This window comes from Vulpes vulpes, chromosome 1 (assembly GCF_048418805.1).
Source record: "Vulpes vulpes isolate BD-2025 chromosome 1, VulVul3, whole genome shotgun sequence".
Classification (NCBI taxonomy): domain Eukaryota; kingdom Metazoa; phylum Chordata; class Mammalia; order Carnivora; family Canidae; genus Vulpes; species Vulpes vulpes.
This window is the reverse complement of record NC_132780.1, coordinates 195,650,985-195,672,615: the sequence shown is the minus strand read 5'-3', so window position 1 is coordinate 195,672,615 and position 21,631 is coordinate 195,650,985. Positions and strand designations below refer to the sequence as shown.

Sequence of the window (21,631 nt, the reverse complement as noted above, 5' to 3'; positions counted from 1 at the left end):
AAACTTTCTTATATCATCTGACTTTCATAAGACAAATGAAACTCCTTCCTCCTTTCCTGGTTGATGTGTTGCCCCAGTGAGAAGCAAGATTTGACATTTGAGTTCCTACTAAGTATGCAGACGCTGTATGGTTTCTACATCATGAAAACAAATGAGAACCTTTGCATTTCACTGGATCTATCTAGGAATTTGGCTTCTCTTTCTACTGTCTGCAATAAAAACCTAAAATATGTAATGTTTTATTCGTTTAGCCATTCCTTTGTGGGTTCCTATCTCACCCAGACTTGAACTATCTTGTCACATGCAGAAAATGTGGGGGGATTTAAAGATGCGGCTGAAGAACAAAACCCAGCTCAGACTTGTTTGGCATTTCTTTCCAGTTTAGAGATAACTTAGAGATTAAATCTGGAGCTGAGCATCTATTCTTCCTTGTGCTTAATTCCTTCCTAAAAGTTATCAGGGCCTGCCTGAATCATAGTGCATTTTTTTTTTCTTGCCAGAGTTGATTTGATTTCTGTTTGCCTTGCCTCGCAGCCTCCACTCTGTGTGATGATGCAGAGGCCGCAGATTGATGGGCAAAGGGTTCAAAATGCTGCTCTGGATTTGGGTTTCAACGTGTGCTGTCTGCTGCCAGAGGCAGTCAGCAGATGGACTTGGAGAGGTGGGACTGGGCCTTCGTGGGGAGGGGACCTCACGCTGAGAGGCCCCCCCCATGGGCTCTGCTTCTCCCCCCTCGCCCCAGGCCCACTACCAAGTCCATCACAAGAGTAATAGATTTAGCTTTTGTTGTGTTTAGTAGTGAATAGTTTGCGTCTGATGTGAGTAGGCATGGATTTCTTTGAGTCTGTTTAGGGCTTGCTGAGCTTCTTAAGTCTTTAGGTTCATAACTGTTGTTAAATTTCCTCATCTTTCAACCATTATAACTTTAGATCTATGTGTATATTTTTCTGCACTGCATTCTTTCTTCCTCCTCTGGCATTCTGGTGACTGAAACTTAGACCCCTTGATATTGCCCCATGGGTCCCTGAGATTCTTTTCTTTTCTTTTTTTTTTTTTGTCCCTCCAAATCATTTTTTTCTCTCTCTTGTTCAGAGTGGATACTCTCTGTTGATCAATCTTCGAGTTCACTGACTTTTTCTTGTGTCCTATCCATTCTGTTGCTGAGTCCATCCACTGAGAGTTTTATTTTGACTATTGCATTTTTCAGCTCTAAAATTTCCTTGTAGCTCTCTGTTCCTCCTATTTCTTTGATGAGATCTTCTATCTAGCCACAGTTTCAAGAAAATATGCTCTTACTTCTTGGATTATTTCTATACTCGCTTTTAAGTTTTTGTTAAATAATTCCGACATCTGTGTTATGCCTGCATTGGCACCTGTTAATTGTCTTTTCTGCACACCAGTTGGGATGTTCTTGATTCTTCACGTGCTGAGCAGTTTTGGGTTATATCCTAGACATTTTTTATGTTATGAGACTCTGAGTCATGTTTAAATACTATAGATAAGGTCAATATATTTGTTTTCACAGACAATCTGATTGGATTCAGGCCTCAAATTTCAGCCAGACTTCAGGGGACTGTGATTTCAATATCAGTCCTGTTTTCAAACACTTTGCGATTTTTTTTTTTTTTTTTTTTTTAGATCTATCCCACATGTATGCCACCTGGCATCTAGTCTGGGACCTTGCACAGGCCTGTCATCTTGGTTCTCAAAGCCTTTGATATTCTAACTAGTGTCCGATCCATGCTCCTACAGTTCAGTGGTGAGCCCAGGACTCCATAAACCACTTTATGGGGTTGTTTTCCTTTTCCACTATTTCTTCAGTATTATCCAGTTCCATGGTTTCAGAACCTCTGGCCAGAAAGGTTGGGCTTTAGTTACCTCTTCTCTGCCTGTGCTTTGCTGCGTACGCCTGGGAATTGTGCCTGAATCTTTAGGCCAAGACGTGGGAGAGACAGAAAATACTCACTGGGAGTTCACCCCATTCTCTTGGGGTCACAGCTACAGATCAAAGAGTAAGCTTCCCTTCTCTCTGAGTTTTAGGTGCCTGCAGCCCTCTGCTTGGCTTCTACCACTGGATTGCCCAGGAGTTGGGATGCTAGAATGGAGAAAAGGAAGAAAAACGTGGGATTACCCAGGAGTTAGGATGCTAGAATGGAGAAAAGGAAGAAAAACAACAGGGGAAGATGAATTTTCCCCACATCCCTGCTGGAGCCTGAACTAGGGGGCTTCGATACTCTTGGTCTGTGCCAATGCCCACTGCCAGGGTGGGGCCACTTTGAGTGGAGACCAGGAGAGAGGACCCCAGAAGAACAAACAATGTGACCTCACTGAAGCTTCAGTGGTACTCTGAATTCTGGTCTTCTTCTCCAATCTGCCCGCTGGTATTTACTTTTCAGATTCCTCCAATCACTGCTCCGTGCGTTCCGGCCAGGTTTTATTGCTACATTCAGTATAAGACACAGGGTGGGGGTGTGCTTACTCATCTTATCCAGAACTGAAACTGAGATTCTTTTTTTAATGAAATTTTTGCATGGGGTATCTGAATTTTAAATATCACTACAAAATGTGTAACTGACCCCCTGCCCTTTCCGAAGCAGGACTAACAGTGAGAAAAAGGCCCACAAGCATGCAGAAGGGAAGGTGTGTAAGCTGCCAGAGATGCACAGAGCCCTCCCTGCACACTCAGGCCAAGTCCTAAAAGCCATGATTATCTAAGGGCATTACAGAAAGGCAGAGACTGATGCTCACTTGCTCTCAGCTGCACCTGGACCCAGGTTCTGCCCCAGGCACTGTTTTGTGTGCCTCCTTCTCCCCTGGCCCTACAACTCCCACCACCGCCTTCTCCTTCTAAAAAGGAATAAACAATTTCCTTCAATCATTGCTTCCTGCCCACTAACAGATGCTCCTAATTAGCACACAATTGCACAACAAATAAATTTTGCTTGTTTTGGATTTGTTTGTTGGAGAAAGCTTAGACTTCCCTAACATCAGCCCATCAACACATGCTCTGCATGTTGTTTAGTTTGATTCAAGGGCTCACAACCTGATTCTTTTCTATAGCATGACCCTAATGCAGAGAATCAATTGTTAGCCACCTCTCCCAACAGAAAGTTGCTGGTTCTAAAACCTGTCAGGAACTTACTTAGTGATGGGAATGTGTCTTTGGGAGTATTGAAACTATAAAAATACCCCCCAAACTCTACCAATTATCCAGCACAATAAGGAAACTGACCATTTAAACCACTCATCCTATAATTTCATCCCTAAAGAACTGTAGCATTGAAACACAGAGTAACGGACCATCAGAAGCCTGCCTTTGGGCCTACTTTGTATTTTACACAAATATGTTAAAAGATGCTCATGTAACTGATGGTAGCATGGGCCTTGTTTGACAATTTCTTTCTTTTTTTTTTTTTTTTTTAAGATTTTATTTACTTATTCATGAGAGACAGAGGCAGAGACCCAGGCAGAGGGAGAAGCAGGCTCCCCACGGGGAGCCCGATGTGGGACTCGATCCCGGGGCCCCGGGGTCACACCCTAAGCCAAAGACAGACAATCGCTGAGCCACCCAGGTGCCCTTTTCTGACAGTTTCTATGGGGCTCCATGAAGTCATTCCTGTACGTGGGGGAACTGCCCATGGAAGAGAAGCTGTTACTCCAAATTTCAAGACAAGGAAAGCTCTTGCACGAGGCAGACTTGATGGCTCTCTTTCTGGGTCATGGGTGGGTCTGCTTTTCTTAATTTCTTTTTTTCCATGCACCAGTTTTGCTTGGGGCTTGTGGTCTTGAAGTAAGACATTCCTATTACGTGCATAAGTGTAGGCTGGTAGGCAAAAGAGTATTTTTAAAACATTGCTTTATTTTTTGCATTATCTTTTAATAGTAAAATCTTGGAATTCAGTCTCTTTGGCTTGAAAGAATCCTTTTTTTTTTTTTTTTTTAAGAAACAAGTTTAACGCTGAAATCATAAATCGTAAAAATATCTGAGAGCCCCACGGCTATGCTTGTTGTGGTCTTTTGAGCCAGGTCAATTATCTGTGTTCACTGGCTTGGACTGACTCAGTGATCTTTTTTTTTTTTTTTCCTACCCTGTGGGATGCAGAATCTCGGATGTCTGCAAAACAGCCTCAGAACAACATGAGTTAGCAGTATATATCTTTTGCTGTCCTTAATCTTACTTTTTGCAAATTTTTTCTCTGCACCCAAAACATACTAGAGGAAGCCAGTTCACTTTTCAATGCACATTTGCCTAGAGAAAGTGCCAGATAAAACCATCACAAAGTGGGGGCTGCTGCTTTTCCTGGGAAGTCTGGATACCTGTGTTTCCTGAGCCGCTGTCCATGCTGGGGGAGGGCCTCCTTTGTAGGAATGGAGGTTGGTGGTTCGGGGCCCAGGTCCCTGGGCTGCAAAGGAGTAGAGGGACCCTCGTCCCTGCAGTGGCTCAAGAGCTTGGCTACTTCTCTGTGGCAGCTTATTGACATGTTAGCCCAAGTCAGCCAGGGACAGACGGACCGGCCCCGAATGACAGTGCAGCCACCCCCTTCTGCAGAAGCTGTTCCTTTACCCATCCCGGGAGGAAGCGGGGGTGGCAGACAGGACTGGGAATCCAGGTCTCCACTTCCTGGGAGTGCTGGGAGTAGCATCGTTCTGGCCACATGATATTTGGAGCATATGGCTAATAGTGTATGCTGGCATTAGGGAATTGTTTGGGGATAAAATCATAATTTTTTTTAAAGGTTTTTTTGTTTTGTTTTTGCCTTGTTCTATGAAACACCAGCCATGGGTGTTTTAAGGTGCCCAGAAAATTCTGTCAGCGGGTTGTTGGGAAGGACAAATATTGATGTGTGCACTGGAGAATTAAGACAAATGATAATTGAAAGAGATGATAAAAGCAAGTGGTTTCCTTGGGGAAATAATCACGAACTGCTGTCAGGCTGATTCCAATAAGAACATTACTTTTATGTGAAATGTTTTTTAAACAGCTCAACCAGAGCATTAAGCCAGAGCACGTCCAGGGCACCTCTTGGCTGTGTGTTTCTATTATACCTTCACCTGCGATTCCTCGACTGAGCTTCAGTGTTCCAGCTGCCACGTTGAGCTTCATCATGGTCAACACTCAGTCGGAAATGAGAAATATCAGATTGCAATTAGGATCCTGAAGATAATCCTGTAGTTTCCCCACACAGCTTCACCATGTGGACTCATTGTTATTGATTTGTGAAGTTATTTTCGCGTGTTGGCTCAGGTTAAGTGGCTCCTGCTGTGTTTAGGGTGGCTCTTTAACGAAGCCTTGGGGCTTCTTGCAGTGGAGACTGCTTTCCACAATCTGCATTTATATTTTTTGGCATTTATCTTGGGGTTATGCTTGGGCCCACCATCTCTTTGTGACCCCATTTGCCCTATAGAGACATCTGTCAGAGCCCCCTACAGACTGTGTTGCATTTATTGGGTTAAAGCTGTATTATTAAGTTATCCTGTATTACACTGTAGCCCAGAGCCTGGCATGAGGCACGAATGCCCACTGAATGAATGAATGAGTCCCTGGTCAAGTGTCATTTACCTCTTTCCAAAGGAAGCTATGCAGGAGACCTTCTGTTTGCTCCTCCACTTTCCACTCTCGTCTTGTTTTACACCCCCCCTCCCCCGACCCCACCCAGAGGCTAACCGTAGCCTCTCATCTCTGCCTCTTCGTGGCTTTGACAGTGTGGGTATACAATAGGACTGGATGTGATGGGATTGGCTTTGTTCCTTTATTGAATGCCTTCTCCATCCAGTTGCCCTCTCTGGGTTCCACAAATTTCTCTTCCTCCTCGTTCAGGCTTAGGATTTGTGAGGGCTCTCAGGTCCTATCAACCATAGGCATCGCATTCTTCTTATCAGTTTCCTTAAACCCTGGCCACACCTTTATAAATAGTCTTTCTTTAAATTCTTCTCAAATTCGCCAGTTGGAAGGAGCCCATTGTATCCTGCTAGAACTCTGACTTGCATTTGCCCCAGTCACCCAGATGACAAAGTTAGTTATAATCTAGATATGGTAATCTATCTCTCTTGCATTATTTTGAGTAAATGCTCTCTCCTAGGCCAGTCTGCCTCCAAATTAGAATCAACTCTACCAGGGGTCAGCAAACGACAGCCTTGTGGGCCAAATCCAGCCTGCAACCTATTTTTGTAAATGGAGTTTTATTGGAACACAGCCATGACCGTTGGCTTACTTACTGTCTGTGGCTGCTTTTGAGCTGCGGCAGAAGGCAAGGAATTGCAACAAACTGTATGGCCTGCAAAACCTAAAATATCTGCTGTTTTACCCCTTACAGAAAGAGGTTACTGATCCCTGATTTAGAGGAAGACCGTTATGGGTGGACTTAATCATCTTTATCAAGAGGCTCCTGGGCCAGAGGCTGGGGGCACTTGTGAGTGGCCATATGATGGGGACATGGGGAGTTTGAACCCTAGGCCAAGACAAGTTTGCCCAAAGCACAGTGTTGTGGCAACTTGGTAAGGCACTGTGTCATTTGATGTCAGAAGAACGTGACCAAGAAAAACTGGGAAGTATTTGTATTTAAATGTGCACGTAATTCATGATTTCATAATTAATCTCCTGAAAAGAACTGCTTTCCCTAATGTTTCAGCCTTCCCCTGTCAAAGTCAGTTTATGTGTATCTGTCTCCCCCACCAGCCTGTACTTCTCGAGGGAGTCCAGGTTTTGTTCATATCTGTGTTGACCACTGTCTGGCACACAGTGACTGGTGCTCAATATTGTTGAACCAAATGGTAATCCACATCTACTTCAGAGAAGAGGAAAAAAGGCGGGGACAGTGGTGGAAGGCATTAACTGGGAAGATATATTAATGTTCTCCGGCTTTCTCTGATGAGAGTCTTTGCCTGCTCAATCTTTACAGAATGGCAACAGCTACAAGGAGAGTCTGGGTCCCCGGGAAGGGTGCCCCTTGGGGCAGACAGGCTATGTGATTTGTGGGGTTCAGGGCAAAATGAAAATGTGAGACCCCTGATTCAAAAATTTAATGAAAGAATTTCAGGACAGCATCAGCTGAGCATTGAGCCCAGCACAGGCCCCTCTGAGATGGCACAGGGTGCACACCCAGGAAACTGGCAGCTGAGAAGAAGGTGGCCTGGGGGCTGGGGATCAGAGAATGGCAGGGCGCTCAGCTACTACCAGAAGGGACAGACCTGTATGGAACCTAATAATAATGTCTTACCTGGAACGAGGCTTATCACTTATGAAGTGTTGGCATTTGTCTCAGACCCTCATGCCAGGGCGCGCTCCTCTTTCCTAAGCCCACACACCCTGCTGGATGCTGACCAACCTGCTTGCTCTCCCACTCCTCCTAGCTTTCAGTAGAACCCAGTCACCCAGGCCACCCCATTTAGGGGCACCCCGCCCCCCCGGTTTATACTGAAGCCTATCGGGGCTAGCCTGTTTAGGTATTTCTTGTTTGGGTGACAGGCAATTCTTGCCTCAATACCCGACTTGGTCTGTTTGGGCTGCCATAACAAAATAGCACAGACTGGGTGGTTTATACACAATAGAGATTCACTGCTCCCAGTTCTGGAGCTTGGAAGTCCTGGGTCAGGGTGGCCAGCAGAGGTAGCTTCCGGTCAAGGTCCTCTTTCAGGTTGCTGTCTTCTTGCCATGTCCTCACATGGTGGAAGGGCTAGGGAGCTCTGTGGGGTCTTTTTTTTATAAGACTACTAATAGCATTCAGGAGGGCTCCCCCTCGTGACCTAAGCACCTCCCCAAGGCCCCAGCTCCTCATACCATCACTTTGGTCATTAGGATTTCAACCTATGAATATGGGGGAGGGGAGCACATGCATTCGGACCATGGCAATACCTGAGTGAAGAGCATGCATAGTTCTGAAGCTCTAAGCTTTGGAAACTGTAGTAGATAGGGGAGTTTTTCTTCGTATGGGGAGCGGATTGTGTGATACAAAGCCACAGTTGGGAGAGCCTCATGGGATCAAGTGGAGTTTGCTTTTGATCAGAAGAGTCAGATGTCCCCAGGCCTCTGTAGTCTTTTGATTAGCCCAGTAGCTGGGCTTTCTCAGGCCTTGTTTGTTTTCCTGTGACTGATGTGACCTTAATGACAGCAGCTCTGAACCAACTCCCCACTGCCTGTGTGCAGACATGTTCATTTTACAGGCAGCTAAAGCAACCAGGGAGCCTAGCTGATATTCTGTGTCCTTGTCACCCCCACCCCTAGCGCCTCAAGCCCTTATACATGGACCTGTTTTCTATCTTTCACAGGGTCCTCGGTGGCATATAGATCTCCAGCCGTGGGCAGGCCCTGCTCAATCCCTGGATGAAGAAGTCTTGAGGTTCCTGAGATACATCAGCACCCCCCAGGTTGTATTCCAGGCGCAAGTGGGTTTGGAAACACTGTGAAAGATACTGATACACCCTTTTTAGAGAAGGATTTGATCAGTGAAGGGGTGGTAAGGTTCTCAGGGACTCCTGATAGGGACTTGGTAGGGACACAGCTTCTGAGGCCTTGCTGCTTAAATTTATCCATTTACTTAGAGGCAGATAAGATGCCTTCCACTTGCTTCAGCATCTTCCGCCTTCCAGGGGTATCATAATCTTGAGATGTTTTAATGATTCATCCCAACGTGTTTTAAAGATCCACTTTAGTAAATTGCTTTGGAAAACCATTTGAAGCGACAGATTCATGCCCGTGAGTAGGCAGTCAAGTGTGTCACAAAACAAAACCATCATCTGGAGGTTCAAGTTCCATTTTGCATTTGGAGGAATCTGCCTTTTTTGCTTTTCTCCCAAGATGCTTGGCAGACCGGGACCCACTAGGCCAGAGAGCAGAGGAGATGTTGCAGGCAGTGGTGTGAGAAGCTAACGAATCCAAAGGCACTCCGATCTTAGGGCATTTAAACTCATGATGGAGCATCGGCCTTTATCAGTGACTTAACACATTGTGGCAGCTCCTGCCCGGGCTGAGTCTGTGCGCCCCCGGCAAGTAAAGGGACATCCACTAAGCAGAGTCTATGGCTCTTGACACGTGAGTCGGGAGATTCTATTCTCATGTAGCCTGATCCTGGGGACAGAGAGACATAAGAGAAGATAAAGGCCCGAGGGACACTTGGCCCTGAACTGAGAGGTGTTGGTCAATTAGGAACTCACACTGTCTAGAAGATGCCTAGGCTGACGGGGAGGAAGGTGCCCCGGGAGCTGGTGTGGCACCGGAGGTCCCGGGCTCTTTTGCTGTCCCTTCAGCCCACTGGTTCTGGGCATCCCACTTCTCCTCCAAAACCTTCCTGGCAGCAGAGCCCATTTTTTATCCTTGGAGAGAATATGTTTCTGGATCTTTAGAAAGCTAGTTTAGGGGTAAAAGAAAGTCCCATTTTTCATATGATGCAGTCAGACAATTGGATTTTAGTTATCTGTCACCTAGACATGGAAGTAAAAGCTTGTTGAATTAATCATGAGTTATGAGATGATAAATTGATCCCTGTGCTTTACATAATTTCATCTTATTTTGCTGCTGCAAATTAATTTGGTGGACTTTCACAGACTTAATTAAAATGCTGAAATTTTAATTTTATAGTTGGGTTTTACATGAAGGACCTCTCGACTGTGACTTTAAGAAGCCCTTAAGGCACCAGAGGAAAATGAGAGGTGTTAAATTTATGAGTTGGATTTGAGAACTCTGGACTCCACCCCCCAAAATAAATTGACCAAGTACAAGTCTCCAAATTCTATTTTATATGTATTTCAGGTTAATGTTCTGTAACTTATAAAAGGCATATTCGTGAGGCATGAAAGGGTGTTATTCAAGCCCCTCTTGGATTTTTCCCATGAGTTATAAATTGAGAGGAGAAAAATTTTGAGGGGAAAAGAAAAGCATCCTGCAATGTAGTCTGATGTGACCCTGGGCAATTTGCTTTGCTTCTCTGGTTCTCACTGTTCTGCTCTTGAAAAGGAAGAGAGTTACTGAATTATTTCTCAGGTTTCTCCCAGTTCTCTGGGCTGCTCTGTACCCAGAGTAGCATAGGATCATTATTGACTAAGTGTCTTTGAGCACGTACTTTGTGCCAGGAACTGTGCCAGGCCCTGGGAATACAGTCTCTGGCTTCAAGCAGCTGACAAACTAGTTGGGAAGGTAGATAAAGGGCTGTATTATTCAGCTTGATGAGCGTGATGATAAAGATTTGGTTGTTGGAGCTCACTAGAAGGATTTTCATCCTCCAGAAAAACTGAGAGTTCTAGACCTCACTGTGATTTCATAATCAGGGGTCGATTACTCAGGTGAAGCCCTATGGTTTTCTGTACTTCTAGGTCACTGGGAAGCCAGTAGGTGAGAGCTCTTCGGAGATGACACTGATTCTTTCTTTTTTTTAAAGATTTTATTTATTTATTTGAGAGAGAGTGAGAGAGCACTGGAGAGAGAAAGAGAGAGAGAGAGAGAGAGAGAGCAAGCACAGAGGGACAGAGGGAAAGGGAGAAGAGGCTCCTCGCTGAGCAGGGAACCCAATATGGGGCTCGATCCCAGGACCCCGGACCATGACCTGAGCCAAAGGCAGATGCTTAACCAACTGAGCCACCCAGAGGCCCCAAAACTGATTCTAAATCAGAATCTTTTGCTAAATAGTGTTACCTTCCCTTCTCTATGTAATGCAGTGGGTTTGGGGGCTGTCTTAGAAGCTTAAGCTTCATTTAGAACCCATCTTGACAATGAAAGCCTGAAAAACTGGAAGAATATTAGAGTCACTGTTACCTAAAATTTCCTGTTAGCAATCGTGAGTCATAATGGGCAGTGGGGGGGAGGCCCTCTGAAGGTACTAAAGCAAATTCCACCCCCATCCTGTTATGCTGCTTTTTAAAATAAAAAAAAAAAATGATTTCCCTCAAATCTGTGTTCAAGCTTGTACAGCAAGGCCCAGCATTTGATGTGTTCATCACTGATGTATTCATTCCTCCATTCGGCAGGCATTTGTTGAGCACCTGTTCTGTGACCGGCGCTGACTAGGGTATACAACCTGCATCAAATATCTATCCATACTGCCAAACAGCTAGGTTGCAAGAGGGTTGCCTGTTCTCTAATGGGTGAACAGACGGGCGGGGGATATTCCCCTGGCCAGGGGAGCTTGAAAACAGAAGCACAGGGCAGGGGGCACTGTGGCATCCCATTGTATTGGCATGCAATGGGATGGCACCCCTGGACTTGCACATTGTAGTGGCCCTGACCTGATGGCATGATTGGGGACCGGAGTTTTGAATGAAACACCAGAGGATATAGTGGTTGGTAGAGTGTGCACAGCATTAAGCTCAGTTTAATCAGGTATTGTTTTCTAATGTCAAAGACGATAATTACATCTCTGAGTTCTGGAGTCGGTGATATACTATGTGCTGCTAACAAGAAATGGTTAAATCATAAACACAGTGCTCTGTTCTAAGGGAAGGCTCCAGATCCAGCCTTTTATGGCCACCCCCAAACCATATGCCTCTAGGAAGCATGCCTTCCAGCACAAAATTAATCTAAGCAACAATTGCTGTTTTAAAAAAGAAAAAATATATTTTAAAAGATTTCTCTCTCTCTCTCTCTTTCTCTCTCTCACGTCTACCTATCCATCCATCCATCTGTTCATCCATCTATCTAATCACCTACCCGTCTATCTATTTGGAAAAGTAACATAAAAACCCAAGCCCTGGAGATGCAGATGTTACAACTTTATAACAATAGTATCTATTATATTTATGGCTACACACGCAAGCACGGGCACACACACACACACACACAGGGATAAAAGCAACAAAAATACAACTCTTTCCTTAGATTTTGCCTTTCAAAATAATGGTATTACATACACATGCAGGTGGTCATTGAAGTGATTCTTGCCAGAAGTCCCCACATTTTTTTAAAATAATAAATTTATTTTTATTGGTGTTCAATTTACCAACATACAGAATAACACCCAGTGCTCATCCCGTCAAGTGCCCCCCTCAGTGCCCGTCACCCATTCACCCCCACCCCCCGCCCTCCTCCCCTTCCACCACCCCTAGTTTGTTTCCCAGAGTTAGGAGTCTTCATGTTCTGTCTCCCTTTCTGATATTTCCCACACATTTCTTCTCCCTTCCCTTATATTCCCTTTCACTATTATTTATATTCCCCAAATGAATGAGAACATACACTGTCCTTCTCCGATTGACTTACTTCACTCAGCATAATACCCTCCAGGTCCATCCATGTCGAAGCAAATGGTGGGTATTTGTCGTTTCTAATGGCTGAGGAATATTCCATTGTATACATAAACCACAGCTTCTTTATCCATTCATCTTTCGATGGACACCGAGGCTCCTTCCACAGTTTGGCTATTGTAAGTCCCCACATTTTAAGGGCTCCCTTTGCCAGTTTCTACTTATGGGTTGCCAGAAATTCTGTTCCATCTTTTGGGATACCAAATGAAAAGAGAATAAACTAATCCCTTTAAGGAGCACCTGGCTGGCTCAGCTGGTGGACCATGTGACTTGATTTCGGGGTTGTGAGTTTGAGCCCCATGTTGCGTTAGAGATAAGTAAATAAATCTATCTATCTATCTTAAAAAATAAATAAATCCCTTTAAGTTAAATAACTGAAATGCATTTCAGAATCACTTTTTCCTGGAGTCTCTTCTCCTTTGTCCAGGCCTAGTTTGCTAAAATTACAAGGGGAATTAGAGAGAGAGAGAACATAATTACTGGAGCTGGAGTTTAGCTAGGAGTTACTGCCCTCAATTATTTTGCTTGCAAGAGTTTATTGAATCCCTGGCCATAAATCTTAACAAGAAAGTTTAAAAAAATCAATATTTAATTAATTTTTAGGACCTGAGTACTCCTAGTTGTTTTCAAAAGCTGATGTCTGCCCGTGAGATGGTTAATAAATGGTTAAAAGGGAACAACTGTTACATTTTTGAGCTAGGAGAGGAAAGGGGAACGAACTGTGAGCAGAGAGACTGAATGGAAAAGAATGTCTTTCCAGTGGGATATATCTGTGCAAGATGAAATCTATGGAAGAAGAAATGCTTGAAGTGTCACCTTTAATAGGATAAAACTCAACTCCCCAGAGTTAAAAGGAAGGGCAGCTGAGCCTCAAAGCCCTGAACCTTGGCCCTTATTCCTTATTTGCTTCCTGGAGGCCTCTCCCTAATGGTTGATGCCTGCCTCTATGGCTTGCTGCTAGGGCTGGGTTTGGAAGCGCTGCTGTTTTCATGTTACAGCTCTGGCCCAGGTGTAGCCTCTTCCTTTAGTCTGCAAAGGCACAGGTGAGGCTGGCCTGGAACATCTCGGTGGGGCTTTACAAAAGGGTATCTGTAAGCTCACAGGACCTCCTGCAGAAGAATCACCTGGGGGAGCATATTACAATGCATTTCCCAGGCATCAGCCTCAAAGATTCTGACTTTCCAGATACGGCGTGGGACTCAAGAATCTGTATTTTTAAGTACCTCCCGGGTCGGTCAGAATGTCGGTGGGAACCACACCTTGAGAAACAAGGCGAGAGTTAAGTTTCAGTGGTGTTAGGAGGGAGTTATGAACAAGAACCTGGGCACATCCCTATCACTTTCTGTCATTATGAAGGTCCTTAGGGAGACGTGCACGCAAAGAAATGGGAATTCTCATACCACTTTAATAAAGACACTGCAGGAAACTCCCCTAGAAGCTGTCCGGTATGTTCCGGGACCTGCAGAGCTGTCCTGGCCTATCTACGTACCTGCAGTGGGGCAGCGCGGGACAGAGTGACAATGAAGTTGGGACCTTTAAGGCACAGGAGCCTGCCCACTGGTGAGACAGGCCCAGTGAACACACTGAACTTTGGTTAATTAGATTGGCCGTGTTTCCTCCCTCGGGTGAGTGGGGACGAGGAAGTGGACACACACAGGCATCACTTCCATTTATCCGTGGGAGCGTAGTAGGAAATGAATTATACAAATTAACATGTTGATGGGCCCCGTTAATAAATATATTCTGTAATAGTTGCTCGAGAGAAGATTCAATTCCATTTTCCAGTATTATTATTTTTCTTTAAGCCGTGATAAGACATTGGTTGAGGGAAAAGAATACATATCTAGGGTTTCATGTGTTAAGCTTTCCTCTAAAATGTCCAAATCCTAGCACTGGACTCTCTCATTTATCTCTGATAAACAGCGCTGGGTGATCTTGCGAGGCCAGCAGCCCCACGTTGCAGCCAGTTAGGGAGATGCTGGATCAGTTGAGTAGTAGCTGTGTGCACATATGCTTTTCAGATTAGAATGTTGGAAACTCCGTTAGATAAGAGAATTGGGCAAACCTAGAGTACCTTCTTAGGAAGAAAATAATTTGCTGTTAGGCTTCCTGATGAATTAAAGAGCCTCAGAACATTTGCCACGTGCAGTCTGTTGTCTGTGATGTGACAGCCGGGGCTGCTGCGTGATCTGTGGAGCATCACGACGATGAGGGCGCTTGGAGGGGCTGGGGGAGACTGAGGCTCAGTAAGGCAATGCTGGCCACAGAGGAATACCAGGGCCCCAGAACCTGCTTGCTTTGGTTCTAGCAGCCTCTGTCAGTGCACACTGCGGCAGCCTTAAACCCAAGTCAGGATTCCCCAGTCGGTGTCTTTGCCTAACGTGCATTTGATATCAGAGACTTGCCTCTGCTTGATTTAGTTACGTGTTCCCTTTGGTTTCCTTGTCTAATTTTGATGGATGAGTTAAAAGAAGCGCTTTGGTTGGCTCAGAAAGAACTTCCTTCCTGCGTGGGGCTCTTGCTCTTCTCCTCCCAGAGGAAGCTCCTTAGCACAGCGTTTTGCAAAGAATAGGGTTTGGGGCAGCAGGGACTACGAATTCATTCCACTTGACCTTCGATCAGCTGTTTACCCCAGATCACACATGCTACCTTTCTGGACCATGGTGGCCCCAGCTTATTTGCCCAAGATGAGGACTTGGTCATATGTATCCTTCCAAGCCCCGTGGCCACAATCGCACCTCGCAAGTTCCAGGTGGGAACACGATGGGTTACAGACCTCTGAGTTTTGCCAGCGCTGTTCTCTGTATCTGGAATGCCCTTTTCAGTCAGCTTCTGTTCATTCTCCAAGGCTAACACACCTCTGCCAAGCCTTTCTGGACCCCTCCTCTCTGCCACCTTTGTTCCTGACTTGTTCTCCCTTGCAAATCTGTGCATAGAGCTGTAGTAGCTCTTAACTTTGCTTCAAACCTATCTCTAGTCTCCACAGGGTTCCTTCTAACCCAGCCTTTGGAGTTCCTCTGAACATTTGACAGCAGTCTTGTGTTTCCCAGGGGAGAGGTGTGGTTAGCAGTGGAGAAGGACATAACTCTCCTGTTCTGGCTTTCAGGGACTGGGGAAGCATAACTCCCTACCTGCCATTTATCATCCGATGCTTTAAATTATTCATATTGATTTCCAATCCTTACAGATTGCATGCAATCACATGAGCACAGACAGCCTAGCTACTGACTCCAGCCCTGCAAAGAAGCCCTGGTCAGTCTGTCTTGATGACAGGTTTGGCTTAGCTCATCAAATCCGCAACAAGCAATGCCGCCTCTACTCTTTAGGGTAAGTGCATTTTATCGCAGAAGAACACAAAACACTCTTGCAGGTGGCCAAGGCTTTTTCAGCAACACAAAGCTACGGATGGCTGCAGAGTTTAACAGGTGCTATATTTGACCTCTCACCATCATTTCAGACTGCTCTGTTATGTAACAGTGGGTACCTGCAGATCACCAGGAGTGGCCAGGGCCATTTTGTCTCTCATTGTGCTAGTGGGAAGTTGGCAACTTCAATTTTCATCATGAAGATGATCCTCTTGGTGAAGCAAATGATTTCCAGCTAGAATTACATATAGCATCTTTATCACAGAGAGAGAGAATATTAAGAATTAAGAAAAAAAGAACAAGCATATTAGAAATTTTATGGACGCTTATGATGAGTGACCCAAGATGAATGGCCACTGTTGGATCTTTATGTTTTGTGCCAATGGCAAATCGGTGTGTACTTCTACATTAAAAAGAAAGAAAGAAAAGGGAATTCTTGTGAAAACAGTGCAATTTCATCACATTGTGGGAAATAGTAATATTCAGTTATTCAGGCTGAAAATGACCTGAATATACAAGTGAATTTCGAGAGCTTTCTATAGAAGGGCAAATATGAAGTAATGAGACTACTTCACCAAGTGTAATAGTATTCACATCCAGATGTGAACTTATCAATATACGTCTCAAAAAAAAGGCAGGGAAGAGTCATTTTTATTGGGAATACCCTATTCCACAGGTTTTTCGAGGAAGCTATGTGATTAGGTTCTTAGGCAAGATCCCTTACAAAAATACTGAGGCCCCTGGCCAGCGTCTTATGATTGTTTTTTCCTGATAGGTTTTCATCACTTCTGTGATTTACATTCAGGCATATGAGTAATGACTGCCAACCTTAGTCCTAGGTGATTAGTGATGGGGGGGGGGGGGCGGAGGGAGGAAGGACAGACATTTGAGTATGTGCCCAGAGGATCACCATGGATGCCAAACTTTACCAAACAAGAATTCTTAGTTACAATCATCATGGACTCTTTGTAAAAATGAAAGGTTCAAATAAAGTTTCAGGATAATGGAAACATTCTTCTATGGGTTCGATGAAGAGTGTGCATCAGTAGAGTTTGGAACACACAGTAGACGCTCAGTGTATGTTTGCTACATAAATGATTGCTCCAGGTAAGAGACAAGGGAGAGGTGCTGGTTGGGCTGTGATTTAAACCAGGAGGCCGAACCTTAGGAAATTAGTTGCTCAGCTGCTTGATTAGAACAGAGGGGAGCCCACCAGCTATGCTTCAAGCTTATAGAATGAATGGGAAGTTTTGACAGTAGACCTTATTTTCTATCATATTAAACATGTATGAAAGTAGGTCATAAAAATAATTTGCATAGTACCACATGCAAATTGGAGATCTCAGCTTGCTCCTGTTTTCTTGCTCTGAACTGCCTTTATATTTTACTTATTATTTTACACCCTGGGATAATTTCATTTAAATGAAATTTCATTGAGTTAAATGAAACTGGGAAAGCTATTTGGGGGTTAATCTTTAAAGTTCCTTTTAGGTTTCCTTATACTTCAGAGCCATTAGATAAGATAGTTTGCTCTAAGATTTCAGATTACTTCACATAGAAAGGTAGCTTCTTACTTTCATTTAAATGTTCACTATTCAAACTCAACTTTATAAAGAGTACTTAAGAACAGTTGAATTCTGCTGGGAAGAGACATGAATAAATTATAAGAGCCAACGTTTGATTTAAAACCTAAAAATGAAAAAGAAAAAGAAAAAGAAAAAAAAAAAAACTAAAAAAGCTTAATTGAAACCTGGAAACTAAAGGAAATATTTTGGATGGGTTAAAAAAAAAAAAAAAAAGGATGGTTTGGATTATGGATGTACACATAGGTTGCATTATTATCCGGGGCTAGGGGGCAGGACCAGCATACTCCCCTCTCAGGTGAATTGCTTGCCCAGGGGCAGGCAAACAGCCAGCAGATAACATTTCAGTTGATGCTGAAGGAAGAAAGAGAGCCAGCCCAGAAGTGGTGGTCCTGAAATGAGGCACGAGAACAAGGAATGTGAACTCTGGATTCTCAGCATTCGAGAGCATTGGGGTAGTTGTGAGATCTCAGGTGGCAGGTGGGTCTTGGGGTCCCTACCCCAGGCAGTTTGTGCTCTAAGCCCCAGGGCTGTGGCAGCAGCAAGACCATGCCACTACTGTGCCTGGTAGTTCCCAAGCAAACTGAGGATTATGGATAAAGTGGAGGCTCAGGACAATCTTTCTAGAAAGGAGGAAGGGGATCTGAGGACAGAAGGACCAGAAGATAGAAGGCCGCATGCCCTGCCTTCTGATCTGGTCCCTGCCTTTCCTCCATCCTAAGAGCTAAAGCAGGACTCACGCCCACCTTATCTCAGAGTCTGGAGTATCTTTACCAGGAGTCAAAGCTTCTTATTCCACAGTTAATGTAAAAAAGCATCTTTCTGGGCAAGTGCACTCTGTGTGGAGTTCAGTTGAAAATTAAAATCAAATCCTTTTCAACTTTGAAATGGGGTGGGATAGACCAATTAAGGTGGGGGAGGTGCTGTGCAGGGAGGTTCTGTTACAGGAACAGGGAAGAGAAGAGAAAGGAGGTGCTGCGGGTTTAGATGATCATGTTGTCTGCCTGGAGGCTTGGGCTGGGCCCCTGGCATGTGAGGTGGGGGTGAGGGTCAGGGTGGGGGGTGAGGGTGGTAGCTAAAGTCAATGGGGAGAAAAGTCACCTATTTTATCCGTCCTGTCAGAGATTGTTATTTCAGGGGTAGGAGCGGGAATGGAAGATAACACAGAGGTAAATCTTTTTCATCTCTTTTTTAGTTCTCTGGCAGGTGGCCCCATTTGGTTTTCAGGCATAAGTGCTCAGCATAAGACTGAAGAACATTCGATAGATGACATGTAGTTAGGCAACAACCAGTATGTTACACAGAAAAGCTGGGACTTCTGGGTGCCATGAGCATTTCATGAGGAATGAACAAGCTCCAGAGGGAAACATTTTCAACTGATAGTGGTTTAATTAACACAACAGGAGCTCGTGCGATATATGAATGAGGAATCAGAAAATTATGGACCCAAGGATCCTTTTCAGGAAATACTAATGACATAAAGTGTGTATCTGTTTATGTAATGTATGGATCTATCTATGCTTTCTATGTAAAAAGAGGAAGTTTTCTTGGCTCTCAAGAATGAATTTTTGTCCTCTGAGGGGTGATATCACCCTTGTTGAGAATATATGTTTTATTTTTTAAAAAATATTTTATTTATTTATTCATGAGACACACACAGAGAGAGAGAAAGAGAGAGAGAGAGAGAGAGAGAGAGAGAGGCAGAGACACAGGCAGAGGGAGAAGCAGGCTCCATGCAGGGAGCCTGATGTGGGACTCGATCCTCAATCCCAGGATCACACCCTGAGCTGAAGGCAGATGCTTAACCATTGAGCCACCCAGGCGCCCTAAGAATATATGTTTTAGATGTAATCTTAGCAGGTCATGCAATGTTCTTTAACAAAAACTGGTCATTTTAACATGGTTTTTTAAATCTACTATTCTTTTTTTTTTTTATCTACTATTCATTTGAAAAACCCATTTCTCCCCCTCTAGCAGTTGCAAGTTTACAGATCTAATCATAATCACCTCAATAATTAGATAACAAATAACCTAATTATCTATTAGATCTCATAATAGATCACCATTTGCCCAGATTCTCTGGGTCCTGCAGGGCTGGAGAATGAGTTACTGAAACTCCTGGGGTTGCAATTGTCTCCCTTCTTCCCACCCTTCTGCTTTAGTGGTCACAGTTAGAAACCTTCCCTGTATTTGCTTTTATTTTATTTTATTTTTAAACAGCTTTGTTGAGTTATAGTTCACATACCATATAATTCACTCCTCTGAGACAGACACTTGGTTTTTGGTCACTACGGTCAAATTTAGAACATTCTCATCACCCCAAAGAGGGAGTCATATACCCAGTAGCTATCATTCCCAATTTCTGTCTAACACCTTTCCCACTTTTCACCCCTTGTCCTAGGCAACCACTAATTTACTTTCTGCCTCCAGATTTGCCTGTTCTGGACATTTCATATGAATGGAAGCATACAACCTGTGTCCTTTTGTGACTGGCTTTTTTCACTTAGCATATAGGTTCATCCATGTTGTGACATGTATCAGCACTTCATTCCTTTATATGGCTGAATGACATTCCATTGTATGGATATTCTATAGTTTATTTAGTCACTCATCAGTTGATGGACATTTGGGTTGTTTCCACTTTGGGGCTATTGTGAATAATGTTGCAGTGCACATTCATGTACAGGTTTTTGTGTGGACATAAGTTTTCACTTCTCTCGGGTATATTTTTCCTTTTTCCTTTGGTAAGAGAACTCCTGAGTTTTGCAGGGCACCTGGCACCTCGCTGAAAACTGCATACCCTAGCCTTCCTTCAAGCTGCAAGTGGCCATACGACTAGCTTTGAGCAACGAGATAGGAGTCGATGTGATGTGTGCAACTTGGAAGCCATGCCCTACGAGGAAAGGACATGACCTTCATTCCCCTTTTACTTTTCCTGATGGCTAGGATGCAGATGTGGTGGCAGGAAATGGAGCAACTATCTTAGACCCTGAGATAGAAGCCTTTTGATCTATATTTCTTGCTTCATGGAATAAACATTAAGTAGAGCATTCCTATAAAGTAGAAAATTCCTACAGTGAGTTCTCTTTCCAGTTAACTAAGAACAGAAAATGATTTTCTTCCAGACTAGATACATTTTTTGTTGTTGTAAGCAATAGTTTTGATTATTTCATTATTTTACTGTAGTTATTTGTTTAGAAATCTTTCTTCACTACTACATGTGAGCTCCACATCAAGGGTTATATTTAATTTATCTCTTTGTCTCTGATGCCTACTATAGTGCCTTAAACATATGAAAGTACTTTTTTTTTTTATGAAAGTACTTTTTAAAAAAAATTATTTATTTGAGAGAGAGAGAGAGAGCACATGAGTGAAGGAGGAGGGACAGGGGAGAGGCAGGCTCCCTGCTCAGCAGAGGACCCAAGGTGGGGCTTGAATCGCAAGACCCTGAGATCACTACCTGAGCTGAAGGCAGATGCTTAACCGACTGAGCCCCCTCATGTGTCCTTTAAAGCACTTTATAAATATTTGTTTATAGACACAAATAAGACATGAAACACAGCCTGCCCCACCCCATGCCAGACACTGTGCTGTGTATTGTGGGAATTCCAGATCCTACCTAATTTTCTAGTTTTCTCTCATTTGGGGCAGCATTTTGTAGATTTGTCTGTCAGCACTCATTCTGCACAGCACTTGGGGTCCAGAAATAAGCAAGAAGATTACGCTGCAAATTAACTAACTGAAATTTAAATAACAACTTGAGGCTAAAAAAAAAGAAAAAAAGAAAAAAACCTAAGCCAGGTTGACACAGTCCTCTTCCTTACAGAGCTGTACTCTAGCAACTATTTCCTAGGTCTTTAAGGTCACAAAGATTCCTTCTAGAAGCCTGTGTCCTGTGTTCATTGGCAGTGAAGTGCAGTGTAAAGAGCACATGCTTTGGAACCACCTGGATTGGATTTGACTCTTGGTTTCACTATTTTGGGGCAAGTTCTGCCACAATTATGAATATTACATCTGCCCTCCTCTTGCCTTTTACACCTACCATAAACTTGGCTGATGTAACCAAGCTTGAAGAAGTACCATTCTGAATAAATGAAAGTGAGAATTATAGACATTGATTCGATGAATTGCAGTTTATTACTTTCCAATTTAGTACGCTTACATATTAAGTGTATTTTATTTAGTAAAAGTAACAAATTAACCCCAAAATTACTAATTTCAGTATCTTTATGTTATTTAGTGTATCATACAAAATCGCTCCTCACTATTTGATGATGAACTTAAATTTGTATACGTGCTTATGATAGCTGTAATAGAGAACACTTGTACATGTGTAGAGAGTTTCTGGGAAGATACACGAAAAAATGCTAATTGTGATTATCCCTGGAAATTAGTGGCCCAAATTTTTAGTGCTAGAAAGCTTTTACTTTTCATTTTATCTATGTCTTTGAATTCTGT

At 43.6% G+C, this 21,631-nt stretch overlaps 1 protein-coding gene across 3 annotated transcripts in view; it reads left to right on the top strand.

The window, feature by feature from the left end:
- METTL24 (methyltransferase like 24) overlaps positions 1-21,631 on the top strand; it is a 123,238-nt gene that overhangs the window by 50,241 nt on the left and 51,366 nt on the right. For 2 of the 3 annotated variants that reach the window (XM_072738828.1, XM_072738821.1), the window contains exons 2-3: positions 8,266-8,364; positions 15,413-15,552. In XM_072738828.1, the coding sequence (XP_072594929.1) occupies positions 15,428-15,552 (125 nt within the window). In that variant the 5' untranslated portion in view covers positions 8,266-8,364; positions 15,413-15,427. The remainder of the gene's footprint in view (positions 1-8,265; positions 8,365-15,412; positions 15,553-21,631) is intronic. The other variant, XM_072738818.1, reaches the window with a different exon arrangement.